This window comes from Phyllopteryx taeniolatus, chromosome 1, assembly GCF_024500385.1.
Source record: "Phyllopteryx taeniolatus isolate TA_2022b chromosome 1, UOR_Ptae_1.2, whole genome shotgun sequence".
Lineage (NCBI taxonomy): Eukaryota > Metazoa > Chordata > Actinopteri > Syngnathiformes > Syngnathidae > Phyllopteryx > Phyllopteryx taeniolatus.
The window spans coordinates 41,956,587-41,977,598 of NC_084502.1; the positions used below are offsets into that span (position 1 = coordinate 41,956,587).

A 21,012-nucleotide genomic window follows, 5' to 3' on the forward strand; every position below is an offset into this window, starting at 1 on the left:
GCGACCACGTTGGTGGGGGCAATGTTCCTTTCAAATGCAATGCATTTACATTGAAAATAAGTAAGAACTTTCTAATTTATCGACTGTTTTTCATGAGGTTTACCTTTTTTTTGTCAACATCAAAGAATGTGATATTAATACAGAACATTTGAAAAGAGCCCAAAAAAATAACCTTAACTATGAAAGATTATTTCCAGTTCCCTTGTTAAGATTATACGGCGGTGTAGGAAACCATATTCAGCAAAATGGGCATGGATCCCTATTTTGGATTTCGTGTTGACCACACACATTAAATGAGCTGACACTTTGCCCCCAGCATCTGAGCGTCGCCGTCGGTACGCAGCACAAAGGGGCGTGTCTAATCTACGTATTTTTCACACCTGTGATTTACACTGGGCGTGTCAATGTGGCGTTATTACTAATCCCACTAGTGTTCTCGGTAAAAAGACACGCCCCGCTGCCACTTGATTGCGAAGATTGTTTGGGATATAACGACATGGACGTTCCAAACGTGTATCGCATTTAAATAAATAAAAACTTTGTTATGGTTTGGTTTAGAGCTAGGTTTTGGATTAAGATGATAGGTTAAAGTTGACATTTGGGTGGGTTAGGGGGATTCATATTAACGCCGTCACACTGTGAGTCACATACTTTTTCTGCCGTCAGGAAGCAGTAGGGCGTGTTCTACCGGCATACAGCAGCCAATCATAGTGCGGCGGCGTGTGTCCTGCAGCCAGTAATATTGGAGATGGGCGTGTCCTACCGGAAACAAGAGTGGGATTCCTCATAATACGTCATTGCGACGCCGAACTCTAGCGATATAGTAAAGGCTGCTTGTTGTCAATTTTGATGCGGCGTTGTAGTTTGATCATTTATTTGGCTTCATACAGTTCTCTCATATTTCAATTTCATCATTCTCTCATAGCCGAAGTGGAATACACATGTTTCTGGCTCCTGGAAGCGATTTTGTTTTTTTGTGGTACTCAAATGCAATCATTTTGAATTCTATATTTGACATGTAAAAGTACACTGACTAGAGAGCTAATAATGGCTGTAGTTAAAAAATATATAAATAAATAAATAAATATATCGCATTATGCCTTTCCCATCCTGCGTCGAGCTGCGCAGCTTTGACACTCGCCAAGTCCCCCGTCACACTCGAGGACATGGGACCGTGAAAGTATGGCGGATGCCGAGGAGCCGTAAGTATCAATGGGTGAAAATGCTATTTAATCGGAGTTAAACCTGTCGCAGTTTGAACCTAACGCGGCATGATTCAAATCTATTCCCATTTTTTCTTCCAGGGAGAAGAAAAGAAGGCGAATAGAAGACCTGACAGAGAAGTTAGTGACGAATGCTAATGAAAGGTCTCTATCTGCCCGTAGAAGGGTTGTGTTAGGCAGTGAGGCCATAAGACAAGAAAATTCACTTATTTTAGCAAGAGCCCGACAAAATGAGGCGGCTTTACAGTCAGTCAATAATCCCATTGTGTCCATTTATGCTGCCCATAAAGTATATTTTATTCTGATCTACGATTCAGCAGTGTTACACCGTCTGACCACATTATTAGGTACACATGTATTTATCCTGGAAGTAAATTATTTTGAGCACCTGACCACGTTTAAGCATTAAGCTTGTGTCTGGCCGGGCCAGGAGTCCATTGGAAATTTTAATTAAACATCAATAGTGGTAGAAATGTGATTCACTGATGTTGTCATACATAAAACAAGCACTAATAATGACACCCCCATCATTGTAGTTTGCTGGAAAACTACTAGGCAGTTGCTTAAAAGAGTGGAGTTAATAACTCAATAAAGCAATCAATATGTGCAGAAAGGCTTTAAGTACAGTGGATGTAAAAAGTCTACACACCTCTGTTCCAATGCTAGGTTTTTGAGATATAAAACACAGGATCATTTCAAAACCTTTTCCTCCATTAACTTCTAATTCATTGAAATTAAAACATAACACATATTCCCACGTGGTTGGGAGAGTTTGTTATCTTCCAATGAAACCATGGTCAAACATTTTGACCATTATTCCAATTTTTGAACATAATTTGTTTGGCGCAAAAAAACCCCACTGCTGATCACCAAAAGAACATCTTACCTGCTGTGAAGCATGGTAGTGGCAGCATCATGCTTTGGGGGTGTTTTTCTTCATCTGAAACAAGGGCCTTAGACAAGGGGGATGGAATTATGAACAGTTTGAAATAGTAGACAGTTTGATCACAAAACCTTCAAGCTTATGTTAGAAAGCAAAAAAAAAAAAAAGTCAGTAATAGCCTACTAGAGCAACTAAACTTTATTTGGGGTTCATCAGAGAAACTATAGATGGTGACAGGTGTGTGCTGACTTCCATTTCACAAGATTTGAACGTGATTAGTTAATTCCGAGCACAGCCGAATCCCAGTTATAAGCGGGCTAATTTGTGCAACCATATAATCTCAGTTGTCTATTTTTACTTCACTTCTTGAAAATGTATATATTTTAAAAAATTCAATGAAGTTATACAGGTTATAAGTCAAATTAATGGTTGGAAGAAGTTTTGAAATGACTTATCTTGGGCTAATTCTTTTACACTACAAAAATCTGGCATTTGAACAGAGGTGTGTAGACTTTTTATATCCTTTCTGTCAGGGGTCTATGACTGTCAAACCATGTGAAAGTATAATAATAATATGACATAGACAACAAAATGATGGATAACTAGATTTGAGATCATAAGTCAAGGACCACAGTATTAACTATTTTTTTAGTTCATTTAAGGAGTTTGGTAACAAAAGATTCTTTCAATATCTCAAAGTTGTTAAAAATGAAGACAATTAGCAATTTTTCTATGGATTTTAGCAAGAAACATGAAGTTGATGCACAGGATTTGCTTTAGGGGTCCACATAAAATCATTGTGAGGGCCAAGTTTGGCTCCCAGGCCTTGAGTTTGACACCTGTGATGTGGATGAAAGATGTTTGTCTTTGAATTAGAAGAGTGTTGGCTTTTGTGATGGATGGCATTAACTTAACAACACTTTCCGAGTATTGCCATTGGCTGTCACTGTGTAATGTACAGTGGGGCAAAAAAGTATCTAGTCAGCCACCAATTGGGAAAGTTTTCCCACTTAAAAAGATGAGAGAGGCCAGTAATTTTCATCATAGGTATACCTCACCTATTGGAGACTAAATGAGAAAAAAAAATCCAGAAAATCACTTAAATAATTTATCACAACATTATGGTGGAAAATAATAAATTTGGTCACCTACAAACAAGCAACGTTTCTGGCTCTCACAGACCTGTAACTTCTTCTTTAAGAGGCTCCTCTGTCCTCCACTTGTTACCTGTATTAATGGCACCTGTTTGAACTCCTTATCAGTATAAAAGACGCCTGTCCACAACCTCAAACAGTTACTCTCCAAACTCCACTATGGCCAAGACCAAAGAGCTGTCAAACGACACCAGAAACAAAATTGTAGACCTGCACCAGGCTGAGAAGACTGAATCTGCAATTCGTAAGCAGATTGGTGTGAAGAAATCAACTGTGGGAGCAATTATTAGAAAATGGAAAACATAGAAGACCATTGATAATCTCTCTCTTTCTGGGGCTCCACGCAAGCTCTCACCCCGTGGGGTCAAAATTATCACAAGAACGGTGAGCAAAAATCCCAGAACCACACGGGGGACCTAGTGCACAGAGCTGGGACCAACGTAACAAAGGCTACCATCAGTAACACACTACGCCGCTAGGGACTAAAATCCTGCAGTGCCAGACGTGTCCCCCTTTGTAAGCCAGTACATGTCCAGGCCTGTCTGAAGTTTGCTAGAGAGCATTTGGATGATCCAGAAGAGGATTGGGAGGATGTCATATGGTCTGATGAAACCAAAATAGACATTTTTGGTAAAAACTCAACTTGTTGTGTTTGGAGGAGAAAGAATGTTGAGTTGCATCCGAAGAACACCATACCTACTGTGAAGCATGGGGGGTGGAAACATCATGCTTTGGGGCTGCTTTCCTGCAAACGGACCATGACGACTGATCCGTGTAAAGGAAAGAATGAATGGGGCCATGTATCCTGAGATTTTGAGTGAAAACCTCCTTCCATCAGCAAGGGCATTGAAGATGAAACATGGCTGGGTTTTTCAGCATGACAATGATCCAGAACACACCACCCGGGGAACAAAGGAGTTGCTTCGTAAGAAGCATTTCAAGGTCCTGGAGTGGCCTAGCCAGTCTCTAGATCTCAACCCCATAGAGAATCTTTGGAAGGAGTTGAAAGTCTGTGTTGCCCAGCGACAGCCCCAAAACATCACTGCTCTAGAGGAGATCTGGATGGAGGAATGGGCCAAAATACCAGCAACAGTGTGTGAAAACCTTGTGAAGACTTACAGAAAATTTGGACCTCTGTCATTGCCAACAAAGGGTATATAACAAAGTATTGAGATTAACTTTTATTATTGACCAAATACTTATTTTACACCATAATTTGCTAATAAATTCATTAAAAATCCGACAGTGATTTTCTGGATTTTTTTCCCCTCATTTTTTCTCTCATAGGTGAGGTATACCTAGGATGAAAATTACAGGCTTCTCATCTTTTTAAGTGGGAGAACCTGCACAATTGGTGGCCGACTAAATACTTTTTTGCCCCACTGTATGTCTTGAATTATTGTTGTTCTGAATGTAAAGATGTACTCATAAGACCTAGTGTATGTTGTGTTTTTAGAATGGCTGTAGATGGTGGTGCCTGCGACTGGGACGGCCGGTGGAATCACGTGAGGAAGTTCCTGGAGAGACCTGGTCCATTCACACATCCTGATTTCGAGCCAAGCACAGAGGTGAGCGCGGACACTGAAGTGTTTACATGGTACGAGCGATGACCTCATCATGACTGCGCCTCGATGCAAACGTGTCACTTCAGTCTCTGCAGTTCCTGTTGGAGACGTGCAAGATTTTGGTGATCGGCGCCGGTGGACTTGGCTGTGAACTGCTCAAAGATCTGGTAGGAAATGGATTCAATGCAATGAGTGCAGCCTCAGCTTTGTTCTAACAAGCTTGTGTTGTTGTAGGCCTTGTCTGGGTTCCGCCTCATTCATGTGGTTGACATGGACACTATTGACTTGTCTAACCTCAATCGGCAGTTTCTTTTCAGGTAGGTTTCCTTTTTACGGTTTTATTCTCAATAAGTGTTTTTCCAGTTGTTATCCAATTACATATTTCTTGGGCAAAGTAAGGAATGTCTAAGATGCTATATAAATGTAATGGGTTATTGATGACGACTCAAAAATGTTCTTAATTTTGAATGAACTATTTCAAAATAAGCAGCATGGTGAGTTAGTGGTTAGCACGCTTACCTCGCAGTTGAGAGGTTCTGGGTTCTACGGCATTACTCCGTGGTGATTGCATCTTCCATCCCTGCGCTTGTGTGGGTTTTCTCTGGGTAAAGCAGCTTTCTCCCACAATCCAGACATCAGTGGTGTAACAGTTACCTTGAAAAAGTAACTTAGTTACTTTACCAATTACTTGAGCTTAAAAGTAACTTAGTTACTTTACTGATTACGTGATTTCAAAATTACTAAGTTAGAAAAAAGTAACTTTTTAGTTACTTTCAGCAGCTGTCATGTGGCAGGAATATCACTTATCCACAGTACAAAAAACATTAGCTTAACCGTACCCATTACTTGGTAATGTATGTCACACAAGTTACAGAATGTCATCAAGATGAAAAAATAACATAAATGTGTAGTTGAAGCCACATTAAATGAGCAACTTAGAGCAGACTTGTCATGCTAAATAGCCACCTAAATATAAACAATCACACCATTCTCAGTACACTTCTTTAAAGACTCTTAACTGAAAGATAGACAGAGACACAGACTGTATAGCAACTCTGCCGATTGTGTGGGGGTCCATGAAGGCAACTGTGTGTGTGTGTGCGTGCGAATAGTGTACAACGAACCTTAGTATTGGCCTCGTTAGAGAAACTTGAAGTCGTGACTGTATTTTTCGAGCTTGAGTATGCCAATCCCTCGTCCGCGTCCATTCTGTTTGCGCCGCACTATGTGCGGAACACGTGCTACACGTCATGTGACGTCATTGCCCCAGACGGCTCCGTTTATAAATATTCCGTCTTTTTTCGATATTGTAGTTAGTCGTCGTGTGTATTTTAGTTATCGATACTTCATAATATAGTGTGTTTCGTCTGTTTTATTAGTCATTACTAAAGCAAAGGCTGCAAATTGGTCTACACTTATGACATGCACCGTGACTGAATCAAGTGTCTTGGTTATTGACTTGCCTCATGTTCCCAAGCACTGTAGTTTGTTAATGATAAATATATGTTGCCTGACCATAAATAGCATATTATTATTCAAAAGCATATTAAGATCTGGTTCTCGTGACCAAAAAAGTAACTATTGGCAGATAAATCAAAGTAACTGTAATCTAATATAAAAAGTAACATTACTTTTTTTTTGTCACCTTTTTCATGCCTTTTGTGTTTGCATGTCTGATCATGTCCATATAGTTTTCAATTGTCAGAATCCTATAAATGTGATTTTCGATGCCAAAAACACTTTCTTTGCAGTCAGATTTGCGCTGTAACAGCCACGAGGAACATTTTCATATTTGTCAAAACTTCGAAGAAACACTAAAGTAACGTATTCCTGTAAACGTCATTGTCTCAGATCAAATAAGAGGTCCGTTGGCGTTCGTTTTGTCTTTGTCGTTCGCCAGTCACTTTAACTTTTTGTAGTCAGATTTGTACTGACACAACCACAAGTTCTTCAGCAATGTGTCTTCATTCAATCACCAAAAAACAGAGCTTCCAAAATTAAATTCAATCTTGGATTGGTGTTTGACGCCGAAGCAAGAAATTTGTTTTTTTCAGTTTTGAAGTCATAAGCAGTGTATTCACATTCCAATTTTAACCGGTATTTAAAATGTGAGACCCCCCCCCCCCCCCCACACACACACACATGACGTTTTCCTATTGCTCTTCTGGAGATGGCCAACATAGCACACCTCACGGAACGATGTTTCCACTGACCTTTACGAGTCTCCTCCCCCAAATGAGATAACCGTGATACCAAAAGTTACTTCTGAGGGGCAGCATGGTGCCATGGGGCATCCAGACTGCCCAAAATACAGCAGAAGTAGAAGAAGAAATAGAAAAAGCTAGGCTAAATGTTAGCTCATCTGATAACTCAAGATCTATTGCGATTGCAAACTCTTGTTGAATGATTTGTGAGACAAACACTCAACGCAACTATTTGCTCATCTGTTTGTATCGGGCAAAATTTGGCTATCATTCCGTTTCAGTCGCAGTCACGGAGTCCGTGGTTTGGCCAAGCCTGGTGGTGTTCTTGTTGGTTTCGAAGAATTTGCGATTTGTAAGATTGTAAAATTTAAAATTTTGTTTGAAAATGCTGCCGTGATATTTTTTTCCAGCTCGTGCTTTGATGTGGTGTTTTAATTAAAGTGGCTTAAATGGCTTTGTCTCGGAATTGTTTTTTATTTTGGTTAGCAACCATGTTTTCTAACTTTCCATTGATATTTGAATAATGCATGATAAATAATATTTTGAGGCACCTTTGAGTCAAGGTCATAGCAAAGCATGCTTTTGTAAGCTGTTTTTCCCCTGACTGTTAATCTTGGCTCTTTTTGTTCTCCTGTGTTTGAACTTGCTCATCAGGCCTAAAGATGTTGGACGACCAAAAGCAGAAGTGGCTGCTGACTTCATTAACAGTCGCATCCCTGGATGTAAAGTTGTCCCGTATCCTTTTTGGAACAGCAGACGGTTTAATGACCGGGAACTCATCACACTCACATTCAATTTATATAAAAATAAAATAAAATAAAATAAAACGTGATGATGGTTTTAATTCCTTATCAGTTACACCTTCAGTCACTTCAAAAAAATCCAGGAATTTGATGAGTCCTTCTACAGGCGTAAGTGTGTTTTTCCCCATTAGATGTCAACTTCAGCAGAGTTAGTCAACTCTCCTCTCCAAACTTGAACGGGACTTTTTTGTCTCACTACAGAGTTCCACATCATCGTCTGTGGGCTGGACTCCATCATTGCCAGGCGATGGATGAACGGCATGCTGGTAGGAAGCTGCGCTCTCTTCAGCAGATGTTTGTCAACTTCAGCCAGATGAGATTTAGCTCAATGACATTTTTGGTGAGTTTAGATATCCCTCCTGAGCTACGAAGATGGAATACTGGATCCCAGCTCCATCATCCCCCTCATTGACGGAGGCACAGAAGGCTTTAAAGGAAATGCTCGTGTTATTTTACCCGGCATGACGGCTTGCATCGACTGCACACTCGAGCTGTACCCACCGCAGGTGCCACTCATGCTCACTTCTCCGTTTGCCATCATTTCAGTTTTAATTGAGCACTTAAGGTATTTTCAGAAAAGCTCCCAATGCAAAAAAAGACTTGTCCCGTAGCATGTTTGCCCAAGAAGTTGAAGCTAACCTTCTCATTTTACAATACTCAGGTTCATTTCCCCATGTGCACGATTGCGTCCATGCCGAGGCTCCCTGAACATTGCATTGAATATCCAAGAATATTTCAGTGGCCCAAAGAAAAGCCATTTGGAGGTAGGGAGGTGTGCCTGTTGCACATAAATCAGATCAGTTTATCCTTTCCATGTTGTTAGAGAATCACCGTCACATTCTTGTTCTCTAGAAACGAGTTTAGATGGAGACAATCCCGAGCATATCCAGTGGGTGTTTGACAGAGCACTCGAGCGAGCCGCACAGTTCAACATCACAGGAGTCACATACAGACTCACTCAAGGTCAAATCTATTTTGCATTCTCACTAGAACTGACAAAGGTTGCATTTTTGTGTGTGTTAATGAGACTCCATTTTGCAGGAGTTGTGAAGCGGATCATTCCTGCTGTGGCATCGACAAATGCTGTTATCGCTGGTATGAAACGGACACATTTGTTGGTGTTTGAAAATGGCATTTGTCTTTTGGTGTTTTGCCTTGTCTTTGGAAGAGTACATTTTTCTTCAGTTGGTCCCAACTTCACAAAGATGATATTCATTTTAAATGACTTTTGTTTTGTACTTACGAAGGCCTGGTACACACTTAAGGATTTTTCAAATCTTAAAAGATTTTTTGTCAGTTACAGACTCACACACAAAGGTAAAAAAAAATCAGGCATTGAACAGTTTTGGTCATATTGTGAGTGGTGTGCTCTGATAATCTTGACACAGGACACCACACACAAAGATCATGTTCTGCCAGTGATCTCGAAATCTCACGTGCTCACGTGATCTCACAAAAACCAAGACGAGCAGACACTTCCAGGTATGTGCCGATGTTACCCGAATGTTTCCGAGGGGCCCGGCGGTGGGACCGTTCTTGCCAAAAAAAAAAGAAAAAAGACGACTTTCTTTGGAAAATACTAGTTGCCATCTGGGGAATACACTTTTTAACAAAATACGACATTGGGTAGAACATGTTTTTTTTTATATTTTTTTGCAGGGCGCTTCTTTCCTTGGCTACATTCCGTTCCCCCTTCGCAATTCACGGAGTCACGACTCAGGGAGACCTCAGCTTTCCCCACACACATGGAGAGTTTTGGTCGTAAATATTGAACACGTTCATTATTTAAGATTTTCGGCCCCCACCTGTTTCGGACTAAAGACTGACAATTTCCGGGAATCCCACCGGTCCCGTGGGTCCTCCAGGCTTGGAGTAAATTTCACTGTTAATCACATGATTGGGCAGGAGCGGGAGTAAAAGTCACTGGGAGCGGGAACTATGACAACAAAGTCACCGGGAGTGACTGTAGTGACTCTACTCCAGGTGACTTTCAAAATATTATCTCGATATGAACAAAATCAACCATGTACATTTCCCTACCTCATAAGTACATGTACAGCTCATTTTTTACACTTGCTCTTATATGCAAAGCTAAAGCCAGCCAGTCGCAAACCTTATTTTATGTTAGCTGTGGAATGACAGCTGAACCCAGCCAACGACAAACGTCTGAGGGTGGGAGCAACGAGGAAGACGCACAGTCACGCATGCACTTCCGACACAGTGGGGAATTTTTAAAGCGAGTGGAAGGTCTTGATGATATATGACAGATTTGGTGGCAAAAAAAAAAAGTCATCCTCCGTTATTTGGAGGTAGTTCGGATTAAAAAAGAGTTGCTAAACCAGAGCAAAGTGTAGTTCAGATTGTGATCACTTAGCAAAAATTGTGAGGATGCATGAAGCATGTGTGTGCAGTTAAGATGTACAGAGCCTTGCCAAATTAGAATATCATTGAAAAGTTTATTTATTTCCAGAATTCCATTCAAAAAATGTTACTTTCATAGATTATAGATTCAGGGCCCACAATTTTAAAAATTTCAAGTATTTGTTTGTTTATTTTTTCATAATTTGGGCTGCCAGCTCAAAACCCACAAAATCAGGAATTCAAAAAATTAGAGTATTGTGAAGAAATCAGCCCAAATTTTGCAGGCCATAAATGTTTTAAACTGAGTGTCCCGCACTAATAATCTACTAAACTCAAAGGACCTGCACAGGTTTCCCCAGGTGTCATTAAACTGCTTCAGTTTGGTTCAATTGTCTCAGTTGGGTCCAATATGGGGAAGATGGTAAGCCACAAAATTTCATAGCTAAGGAGGCTGGCTGTTCACAGAGTGCTGTGTCCAAGCATATCAATGGAAAGTCTAGCGGAAGGACAAAATGTGGCAGGAGAAGATGCACCAGCAAAAGAGATGACCGTGGGCTTCAGCGGATTATCAGAGTTGAATGAGGCGGGAGTCACAGCTTCCAAAACCACCACATTCAGACGCATCCCGGAAATGGGCTCCAACTGTCAGGTTCCTCGGGTCAAGCCACTTCTGAGCCTGAGCCAACGTAGGAAGCGTCACAACTGGGCCAAGGAGAAGAAGTACTGGACTGTTGGCCAGTGGTCCAAGGTCCTCTTTTCTGATGAAAGTAAAGTGTCCCTTTCATTGGGGAATCAAGGTCCAAGGGTTTGGAGGAAGACTGCTGAAGAACCAGAACCCAAGCTGCTTGAGGTCCAGTGTGAAATATCCACTGTCAGTCATGATTTGGGGTGCAATGTCCAATGCAGGTGTTGGTAAACTCTGCTTTCTTAAATCCAAGGTCACTGCAACAGTCTACCAGAATGTCTTAGCGGACTTCATGATTCCTTCTGCTGAAGATCTGTATGGCGATGCAGATTTCATCTTCCAGCAGGACCTTACCCCTCCCTATACCGCCAGAAGCACCAAAACCTGCTTTGATGCCCATGCCACCACAGTGCTTGACTGGCCACCCAACTCGCCGGATCTAAACCCCATTGAGAATCTATGGGGTATTATCAAGAGGGAAATGAGGGGCATCAGACCCAAAAACAAAGAAGAAATCTGGGTTTCCATAACTCCCAGGCAATGCCACAGGATGATTGCCTCAATGGCACGGCGCATCGAGGCAGTGATTAAAGCAAAGGGATTCCCAACCAAGTATTGAAGATTAACATCGTTTTGAACGTACCATCTTTTGATTGCTTTAATGTGACCCTAATTTCTTTCTTTTTTTTTTCTACAACAAATAAGTAAATGGTGGTTTCGTCACAGTTTTATAATTATTTGAATTCCTGCTTTTGTGGGTTTTATGAACTGGAAGCCCAACTTGTGTAAAAAATAAACAAATACTTGAAATTGTTTAAATTGTGGACCCTGAATCTATAATCTATGAAAGTTTAACTTTTTGAATGGAATTATGGAAATAAATAAACCTTTCCATATTATTTATTTTTTTGGAAAGGGTCTCTATGTATTAACTTTCTCAGATAATGATTTATTAATCCAGCTAGAATTAATATGATTGTGAATAAATGTGAAGAAATTGCTTTGTTGTTCCTGCATAGAAACATACAGCATAGGCTTCCTGGACTCATGTTCTCTACCACTTTGTTTGAACTAAAGTTCTGGACAGTGTTCTTGTTCAAATGTGCCAATGCGTTGATTTTAATAAGGCTATATTTTGTTTCGTGATCATCCCAAAAATTGAATATATTTACTAAAGCCGACATGGTATGACGTACTGCATATTTTATAATAAAAATCAAGCAGGTTTAAAAAAAACAATTATAATAAAAAAAATATGTTTTAAATGGGGGAGGGGTGGGTAGTGGGAGTGGGATTCAGTAAAATTTTGTCCTGGGATTGGGAGGGAATGGGATTAATCACTGTGGGAGTGAGAGGGAGCAGTCAACATCCACTCCTGTGTCAGCCTCTATTTTGGAACCTACAATCGGGACAAATCCACTCTTAACACACCTCAGACCTAAGGACAATCTTATCGGATAATCATATAAGATTGTCTGGCGTTTGATGTGCTTGGTTGGGGAGGGGCAGAATCGGCACAAAAACAGCCCGACTGTCTGTGTGTGTACCGTTCTTAACATTCAAATAACAGCTTCAAAATCATGGTGATTTTACACTGACAAATGTTCAAAGTGGGAATAGCCCTTAATTCTTGTTTTGCTGTACTGCTTGTGTTCTTTGCAGCTGCCTGTGCAAGTGAAGTTTTTAAAATCGCGACAAGGTTGGTGCCAGAGGCATGTTTGGAATCATTCTGCTAAATCTGTGGGTTTGTCAAACGCACATCACATTTCTTTTTGTTGCAGTGCATATATTCCTTTAAATAATTACCTGGTCTTTAATGATGTGGACGGACTCTACACTTATAGTTTTGAAGCTGAGCGAAAGGTGTGTTGCTCAGATCTCTGTCATTTTTTTCCCCATGTTTTTCCCAGCTGAACAATAACTCTGTTTTATGTTGTGTGTGTGTGCGTTTGTGACGGGCAGGCAAACTGTTCAGCATGCAGTCAGGTGCCTCAAGACCTCCAGTTCCCGCCTTCCGCAAAACTACAGGAGGTCTTAGAGTACCTGACAGAGAACGCTTCCTTGTGAGTAACACTCACCCACGTTTCCACCAAATGAGAGAGTGCAGTGAATATCTTACATCGTACAGTTTGGACTTGGCATTTGACTAAGAAAAGAAACATGCCAGTACAGTACCTTTATTGTGTGTAATCAAATAGTCTCTTAACTATCTTTTTGTGGCAAACCGCAGTATTTCTGTCTTGTCATTCCATTTTTGGTGCATGCTATTGACTAATCCAGTGATTCAATAAGCAGTTGGTATGTATGCTCCCGCTAGTGGTTTGAATCACAGGAAGTTTGAAAAATACAAATAAAATAAAGGGCGGCACAGTGGACGACAAATCTGGCCTTGCCTGTGTGGAGTTTGCTTGTTCTCTCCATGCCTGCGTGGGTTTTTCTCCGGGTACTCCTGTTTCCTCCCACCTCTCAAAAACATGCATGGTAGGTTGATTGAAGACTCTAAATTGTCCGTAGGTGTGAATGTGAGTGCGAAAGGTTGTTTGTTTATATGTGCACTGCGATTGGTTGGTGACCAGTTCAGGGTGTACCCCGCCTCTCGCCCAGAGTTCCCTGAGATAGGCGCCAGCACACCTGGGACCCTCGTGAGGATAAGCGGTTCAGAAAATGGATGAATGGACAAATGAAATAAAATAAATTTAAAACACGAAATACAATCAAACATATTGGAATGAATGAAAATATCTAGCGGTGGCAAGAAAATGAAGGGAGATTTAAATTAAGTTCAATCTTTAAATAAGTTTGCAAGTGCTTCTTGGTAGCCGTGCATAGCGTTTACACATACATGCAAATCCATCACCTTTTGGATGAAATTTGCCGTTTTTAAGTCAAAATAGGCCATTTATGTGAAATTTATAGATGCGATGAGTTGTTCCTGGGTGGGGGGGCAGGGTCACCGTCATAGGCTGTTTAATACTCCTTGAATGCTGGCAGCTAGCGGTAACGGTAGTTTTACTCCGTTACAATGATCTAAATGTCGCTCTGTACTTTTATTGATCAATTATTGCTTATTTATCAACTAGTTCGTGCGCAAGACAAAGACTTCGACTTCCGCATTGGACGCTGTTTGCGCCAATCTAATTCAAGCGCGAGTCATGTTAAAGTCTAGTTCACCAATCAAACAACAACAAAAAGTCACATGACCTCGCACAACTTCTTCTATTGGGCTTCCCGGGCATAGGTATTAACTGTAGATAAGCCAGCCCAGCTGATTGTCGTGCCTAGATGGCCACCATTTTGGGAAGGTCGTCGTTACCATGAAGGCAAAATTGTTTACATTTAGACGAACAAAAACAACAGCTTTCATGTATTTGTCTGGCACTGTGTGCCCAAACGTGGATATTTCAGCTAACTTATAACTTGAGAAAACACCATGCAGTAAATTGCGAATTTGTTTTTGTGTGTGCTATTTACTCCGTACTTGAGTAATTATTTCACTGTGTACTTTTTACTCTAAAGTATTTTTTTGGAGGACTACTTTTTAGACTTCAGAATTTATTCTGCTGCTACCATCATGAGTTACATCAATAAAGACGAATCAGCTATGCAAGCCCAAGCCATGACATTACCTCCACCATGCTTCACGGATGGGCTTGTGTTTTTCGGATCATAAGCAGATCCTGTCTTTCTCCATACTTTGACCTTTCCATCACTTTGGTAGAGGTTAATCTTGGTTTCATTGATCCTTAAAACTTTATTCCAGAGCTTTTGTGGCTTATCTCTGTACTTCTTTGCAAATCCAATCTGGGCTTCTGATTCTTTTTGCTGATGAGTGATTTACATCTTGTGGTATGGCCTGTATATTTCTTCTCTTAAAGTCTTCTTCGAACAGTGGATTGTGATACCTTCACTCCTGCCCTGTGGAGGTTGGCAGTGATGTCACTGACTGTTTTCTTTGGGTGTTTCTTCACAAGCTCTCACAGTGTTTCTGTCATCAACTGCTGTCAATGTCTGTTGCTCAGTACACCAGTGTTTTTTTTTCTTTTTCAGGACTTTCCAAATTGTTGTATTGGCTTTACCCAATGTTTGTGCTACAGCTCTGATCGATTTTCCCTCTTCTCTTTGCTTTTCTCCTATAGCCAGCTCTCTGGTCTTCATGTTTGCTTAACAGCAAATGCTGTTTTCACAGGTGAAAGCCAAAACTAGCAGCAATGCCTCAGCAGTCTAAAAGAAGAAAAATCTAAAAGGCAACACTTGAGAAACCAGAATCACCCATCAGTCACATGTTCCAATACTTTTGCTCACTTCAAAAGGTGCTCTGTCCTGAGTTGTTTAACACATTTAGATGTACAACCCCAATTCCAATGAAGTTGGGACGTTGTGTTAAACATAAATAAAAATAGAATACAATGATTTGCAAATCATGTTCAACCTATATTTAATTGAATACACTACAAAGACGAGATATTTAATGTTCAAACTGATCAACTTTATTGTTTTTAGCAAATAATCATTAACTTGGAATTTTATGGCTGCAACACATTCCAACTTTTCTTTTAACAACATTCAATAAACGTTTGGGAACTGAGGACACTACTTGTTGAAGCTTTGTAGGTGGAATTCTTTCCTATTTTTGCTTGATGTACAGCTTCAGCTGTTCAACAGTCCGGGGTCTCCGTTGTCGTATTTTACGCTTCATAATGCGCCACACATTTTCAATGGGAGACAGGTTTGGACTGTAGCCAGGCCAGTCTAGTACCCGTACTCTTATACTACGAAGCCACGCTGTTGTAACATGTGCAGAATGTGGTTTGGCATTGTCTTGCTGAAATAAGCAGGGGCATCCATGAAAAAGACGTTGCTTGGATGGCAGCATATGTTTCTCCAAAACCTGTATATACCTTTCAGCATTAATGTTGCCTTCACAGATGTGTAAGTTACCCATGCTATTGGCACTAACACAGCCCCATACCATCACAGATGCTGGCTTTTGAACTTTGCGTCCATAACAGTACGGATGGTTCTTTTCCTCTATGGCCCGGAGGACAATACGTCCACAATTTCCAAAAACAATTTGAAATGTGGACACAGAACACTTTTCCACTTGCATCAGTCCATCTTAGATGAGCTCGGGCCCAGAGAAGCCGGCGGCGTTTCTGGGTGTTGTTGATAAATGGCTTTTGCTTTGCATAGTAGAGTTTCAAGTTGCACTTACGGATGTAGCGCCAAACTGTATTTACTGACATTGGTTTTCTGAAGTGTTCCTGAGCCCATGTGGTGATATCTTTTACATATTGATGTTGGTTTTTGATGAAGTGCCGCCTGAAGGATCGAAGGTCACGGGCATTCAATGTTGGTTTTCGGCCTTGCCGCTGACATGCAGTGATTTTTCCAGATTCTCTGAACCTTTTGATGATATTATGGACCGTAGATGATGAAATCCCTAAATTCCTTGTCATTGTACGTTGAGGAAAATTGTCCTTAAACTGTTCGACTATTTTCTCATGCACTTGTTCACAAAGAGGTGAACCTCGCCCCATCTTTGCTTGTGAATGACTGAGGAGTTCAGGGAAGATCCTTTTATACCCAAACATGGCACCCACCTGTTCCCAATTAGCCTGTTCACCTGTGGGATGTTCCAAACAGGTGTTTGATGAGCATTCCTCAACTTTCTCAATCTTTTTTGCCACCTGTCCCAGCCTTTTTCGAACATGTTGCAGCCATAAAATTCTAAGTTAATGATTATTTGCTAAAAACAATAAAGTTTATCAGTTTGAACATTAAATATCTTGTCTTTGTAGTGTATTCAATTAAATATAGGTTGAACATGATTTACAAATCATTGTATTCTGTTTTTATTTATGTTTAACACAATGTCCCAACTTCATTGGAATTGGGGTTGTAAATGCCATGAAATAAAAACTGGAATTCTGAACTTATCTCATATACATCTTTTGATCTGAAACCCAAATGTCTTCAGGATACAACAAAAACAAAGGAATTGTCCTCGCTTACAATACTTTTGGAGGAGACTGTAAAAGTTCCACTTAACAGTAGCAAACAGTATAAATCAGAGGAAATATGACCCGAACATCATAAAATCTGGTTTAATTTGAAGCAGGACAGAGAGAAGAAGAACCCAGGCTGCTGTGTGTGGTATGTGGCCATGTACGTAAATGCATGAAACCATTGCATCTCGAACACCATCTTACAACCCAAAACATGGCAACTTTTACAAAAAGTAAAAAAACTGAAGCAATCAAGGCCACAATTCAGTCCAATTGCAGATAGATAAAATGCTGCATAATGTTACTGTGGCTTAAAATAATATACTTTGTGATAAAGACTGCCTCATTTTCTATTACCACTTAGGCTTGCTACACTACTGTATTCTAATATTGGTCAATATGGTGGTACTTGGAGAGCAAACAAAAAATTGGGGGTGGTACATGGTGTAAAATGTTTGAGAACCACTAAACTAAAATGAAGAAGCTGCAGTGTTTATTTTTTGTTATGCGACACAAAATAGTGTACTGTACATAACCAACTTGTTTTGCTTGGTGGCAAAAGGATTAAAAATAACAAATGAATTTAAAAAAATGTATTAAATGTACCTTATTTTCCAGACAAATGAAATCTCCAGCGATTACAACAACTCTGGAAGGCAAAAATAAGACTCTGTACCTGCAGGTAATGGAGTGACAGAATTCATTCAGCATGCTGCTTGCATTCTACTTGTTTCACTTAAATCCTGGGGGGGGGGGGGGGAAATCAACTTCTAATTGCAGTCTGTTAAATCAATCGAGGAACGAACAAGGCCAAACCTCTGCAAAACATTGAAAGGTAATCGGCAAATCTCCTTTTGTCCATATGCTGCTGACATCCATAACACAAGGTTTATTGATTGGTTGAATTTTTTTGTCTCGTCATGCAGAACTGGGCTTGTCGGATGGACAGGAACTAGCGGTAGCAGACGTCACCACTCCTCAAACAGTCCTCTTCAAGCTCAATTTTACTGCCTGAAAGCCGCTTGGAACGCAAAGCACTGATGTGATGTTTGACTTCTTCTGTCACAATGTTACTGTAGCACATCTGATTATGAGTGTAAATAGGACAAGTAAATTCTCACTAGTCAGATAACATGAGTAATATTGTTTACTTGTGCGTGTGAGCCCATTGTAGTTCTTCCTGTGCATCCAACGAGAATGGTCATGTACTATTATCCAGATTCTTTATTGACACAATAGAAGATTTATGGTTCAAGTTTCATACATTCATTCAGGTTGCAGCAGCAGCAGATTAGCTTTGTATTTTTTGTCCTGAAAAAATGGAGAATAATTGAGGTGTTGCCTTTTTATGCTGTTGCCTCGCATGAGGGAGTCGAACGGCTTAACACATTTTGTTCACCTTTCAACTCAAGGAAAGTCACTGAAATTATAAAAAGTGTTACAATATGGAACAAAAGTAAGTCATTACTGGGATGAACTTTACAGGTTTAAAGGGGCTAGATTGTATTTAAATAAGAGATTTGGAGTCTGAAATTAAATTAGGAATACCATATGTGACAAATCATAACTAAGGCTTTATTTATGGAATACTGTATATACAAAGCTGAAAAACATTTTGGTTACGTTTGAAGCATGCTTCCCTTTGTTGAGTCTAATTTGTTTTGATTCTCATACGCTCCACAAAATATTTCAATACTACAGTACTGTATTGTCAGAAGCATCCACTTAAATTAAAGGAACAATGGAGAAAATACAGAAGTGCTATTTCCCAGTTTGATTGAAGTCATTTACAGATTGTAACTTTTGTTTTGAAATACTCCTTCAGATTTTGGATATCACTTCCTTAGGGGAAGGCTAACCGACCTGCCTATGCGGCGGTCATGTTGGGGAAAGTCGACGGTGCTATCAATACATTTGGGGAGAAAAAACACAAATAGTTCTTACCTGTGAAAAGTGACTTCCAGTCCCCTTGTCGTATTTGTACAGCGTTATACGGAGCACAATGTACCGGCATCCTTGGTCTTGGTTTCTTGCCATCCACACACATGGAATGCGCTGATGTCTTTGACCCTCCGAGCATCGTCATAGGCGCACACCTCAAAATGGGTGTGTCGTATGTCGTCCTATTCTAGCTGTGGTTGTTAAAGTCTCGGTCAGTGATTCTCAACTGGTTACTGGTGGGTCATGGACAGGTAGTAAAAAATGTATAGCATAGTTAAAACTATTAAAAGGGTTAGTTGCTTTGGTTTTCAGCATTCATAATTTCTTTTTTTTTGTTAAAAAGACAAACTACAGTATCTACTACTGATCGATTCAACCAATCAAAGCATTGATCCCGCCCACCACTACATGATTGGTTACTTTGACAGATTTGGTTAAAAGGGCTCTAAACAGATATCCATGTTCCATCCATCCATCCATTTTCTGAGCCGCTTCTCCTCACTAGGGTCGCGGGCGTGCTGGAGCCTATCCCAGCCATCATCGGGCAGGAGGCGGGGTACACCCTGAACTGGTTGCCAGCCAATCGCAGGGCACATACAAACAAACAACCATTCGCACTCACATTCACACCAACGGGCAATTTACAGTTGTCAATTAACCTACCATGCATGTTTTTTTGGGATGTGGGAGGAAACCGGAGTTCCCGGAGAAAACCCACGCAGGCACGGGGAGAACACGCAAACTCCACACAGGCGGGGCCGGGGGTTGAACCCCGGTCCTCAGAACTGTGAGGCAGACGTTCTAACCAGCCGCCAGATATCCATGTTTTGTTTCTAAATTAAATTTGTTTGAAGTGCTGAAAACGTATGCAAAGACATAACATAGTGCTGAATTGAGGTACAGCTTAAGCATCTTTTTGACTTTGAATTTTCCTGGTTTTGTGGGCTGGGCTAAAACAGCCCCATGACATCACTGGGCTGGAGTTTATACTTTTAGGGCGAGTTACCTCAGTCGCTATATAAGGACATAATGACGTCATTTTGTTTGGCTATGCTGATCAGTTGTGAGTTAGCTGTGCTTGTTAGCAAGCTAACGATGGCTACACCCCAAAAATGCGTCTTCGCTGGATGCCTCAATTTACAGAAGAGTTCGGTGATGTTTTTTTAAGCTCCCAAAAAAATGAGGAAATAAAAAAAAGCAATGGCTTGACTTTTTAAAATTCGCAGATGGTGTGCTGAATATCAACACCACTAACCGACACTGCAGTGTGCATTTTATGATGGATAGTTTTGTAAACTTTCACCAGAGTCATGGCTTCGTGGGTAACTTGATACTAGTGAATGGGACATTGCTGACTGGCCCAGGTACCGCCCTGCTGTCGTCAGGTGTTCGGCTGTGACATGATGTCACCAACAAAGAGGGTACGTTGATTTGTGTGCTTATTTTTATGAAAATAGTTCACAATAACCATTCAATTTTGAAGTTGAGCCTCCTAATGTGATTTTACATTGTATAAGCTATCACCCACTCAGTATGTTTGATTCCTTTTGGTGCATCCATTCAACACGCCCACAGCGCCTTATTCAAGTTTCTAAACCTGACTTTACTTAAGAGATTTGTTTTAGTCATTCAAATTTGGCAGGCTTGTTAACATAAGTATTTTCTGTGGCATGTCAAACTTACATTCCATTATAGGGCCTGCTTAGTGGTACTTTTAATTCATGGTGCATTCTGTGGCGCTTCTCAGTGTGCTAGAAATGTCACTCGATAAAACAGGGAATGAAATATATGTCATGAATAATCGATTAAAACATACTGCATTTTAATTATTGTATTCCAAATTATCAATTTAATTGACTTCTTTTAATTTTGGCACACAAAAAAAAAACTCCATTCACTGCTGCCATTGTCTTTTTTCATTCATTCATTCATACATCTTCCGTTCCACTTATCCTAACTAGGGTCGTGGGCATGCTGGAGCCTATCCCAGCTATCTTCAGGCGAGAGGTGGGGTACATCCTGAATTTTTAAAATGTTGTTTTAATTTTAAATTTTTTTTTTTTTTTTTAGCACATCTGCCTCACAGTTCTGAGGAACCCGGCCTCCCCTGTATGGAGTTTGCATGTTCTCTCCGTGCCTGCGTCGGTTTTCTCTGGGTACTCCGATTTCCTCCCACATCCCCAAAACA

At 40.5% G+C, this 21,012-nt stretch overlaps 1 protein-coding gene across 6 annotated transcripts; it reads left to right on the top strand.

Annotated features, from left to right (window-relative positions):
- The first annotated feature begins 918 nt into the window (after positions 1–918).
- Positions 919–18,641, top strand: uba3 (ubiquitin-like modifier activating enzyme 3). 6 transcript variants are annotated; one of them, XM_061796508.1, is made up of 18 exons: positions 1,110–1,202; positions 1,305–1,343; positions 4,717–4,828; positions 4,912–4,992; positions 5,060–5,142; positions 7,684–7,764; positions 7,897–7,940; positions 8,034–8,098; positions 8,183–8,338; positions 8,494–8,596; positions 8,685–8,795; positions 8,874–8,927; positions 12,541–12,577; positions 12,660–12,741; positions 12,841–12,941; positions 17,502–17,565; positions 17,664–17,718; positions 17,810–18,641. In XM_061796508.1, exons 1-18 carry the CDS (start codon positions 1,183–1,185, stop codon positions 17,896–17,898), a joined length of 1,377 nt encoding a protein of 458 aa, XP_061652492.1. In that variant the 5' UTR covers positions 1,110–1,182; the 3' UTR covers positions 17,899–18,641. The 6 variants fall into 6 exon arrangements, with proteins under 6 accessions (XP_061652528.1, XP_061652520.1, XP_061652492.1 ...); XM_061796500.1 differs by having other exon boundaries at positions 1,120–1,202; positions 1,305–1,367; XM_061796517.1 differs by lacking the exon at positions 1,305–1,343 and having other exon boundaries at positions 1,134–1,202.
- The last annotated feature ends 2,371 nt before the right edge of the window (positions 18,642–21,012 follow it).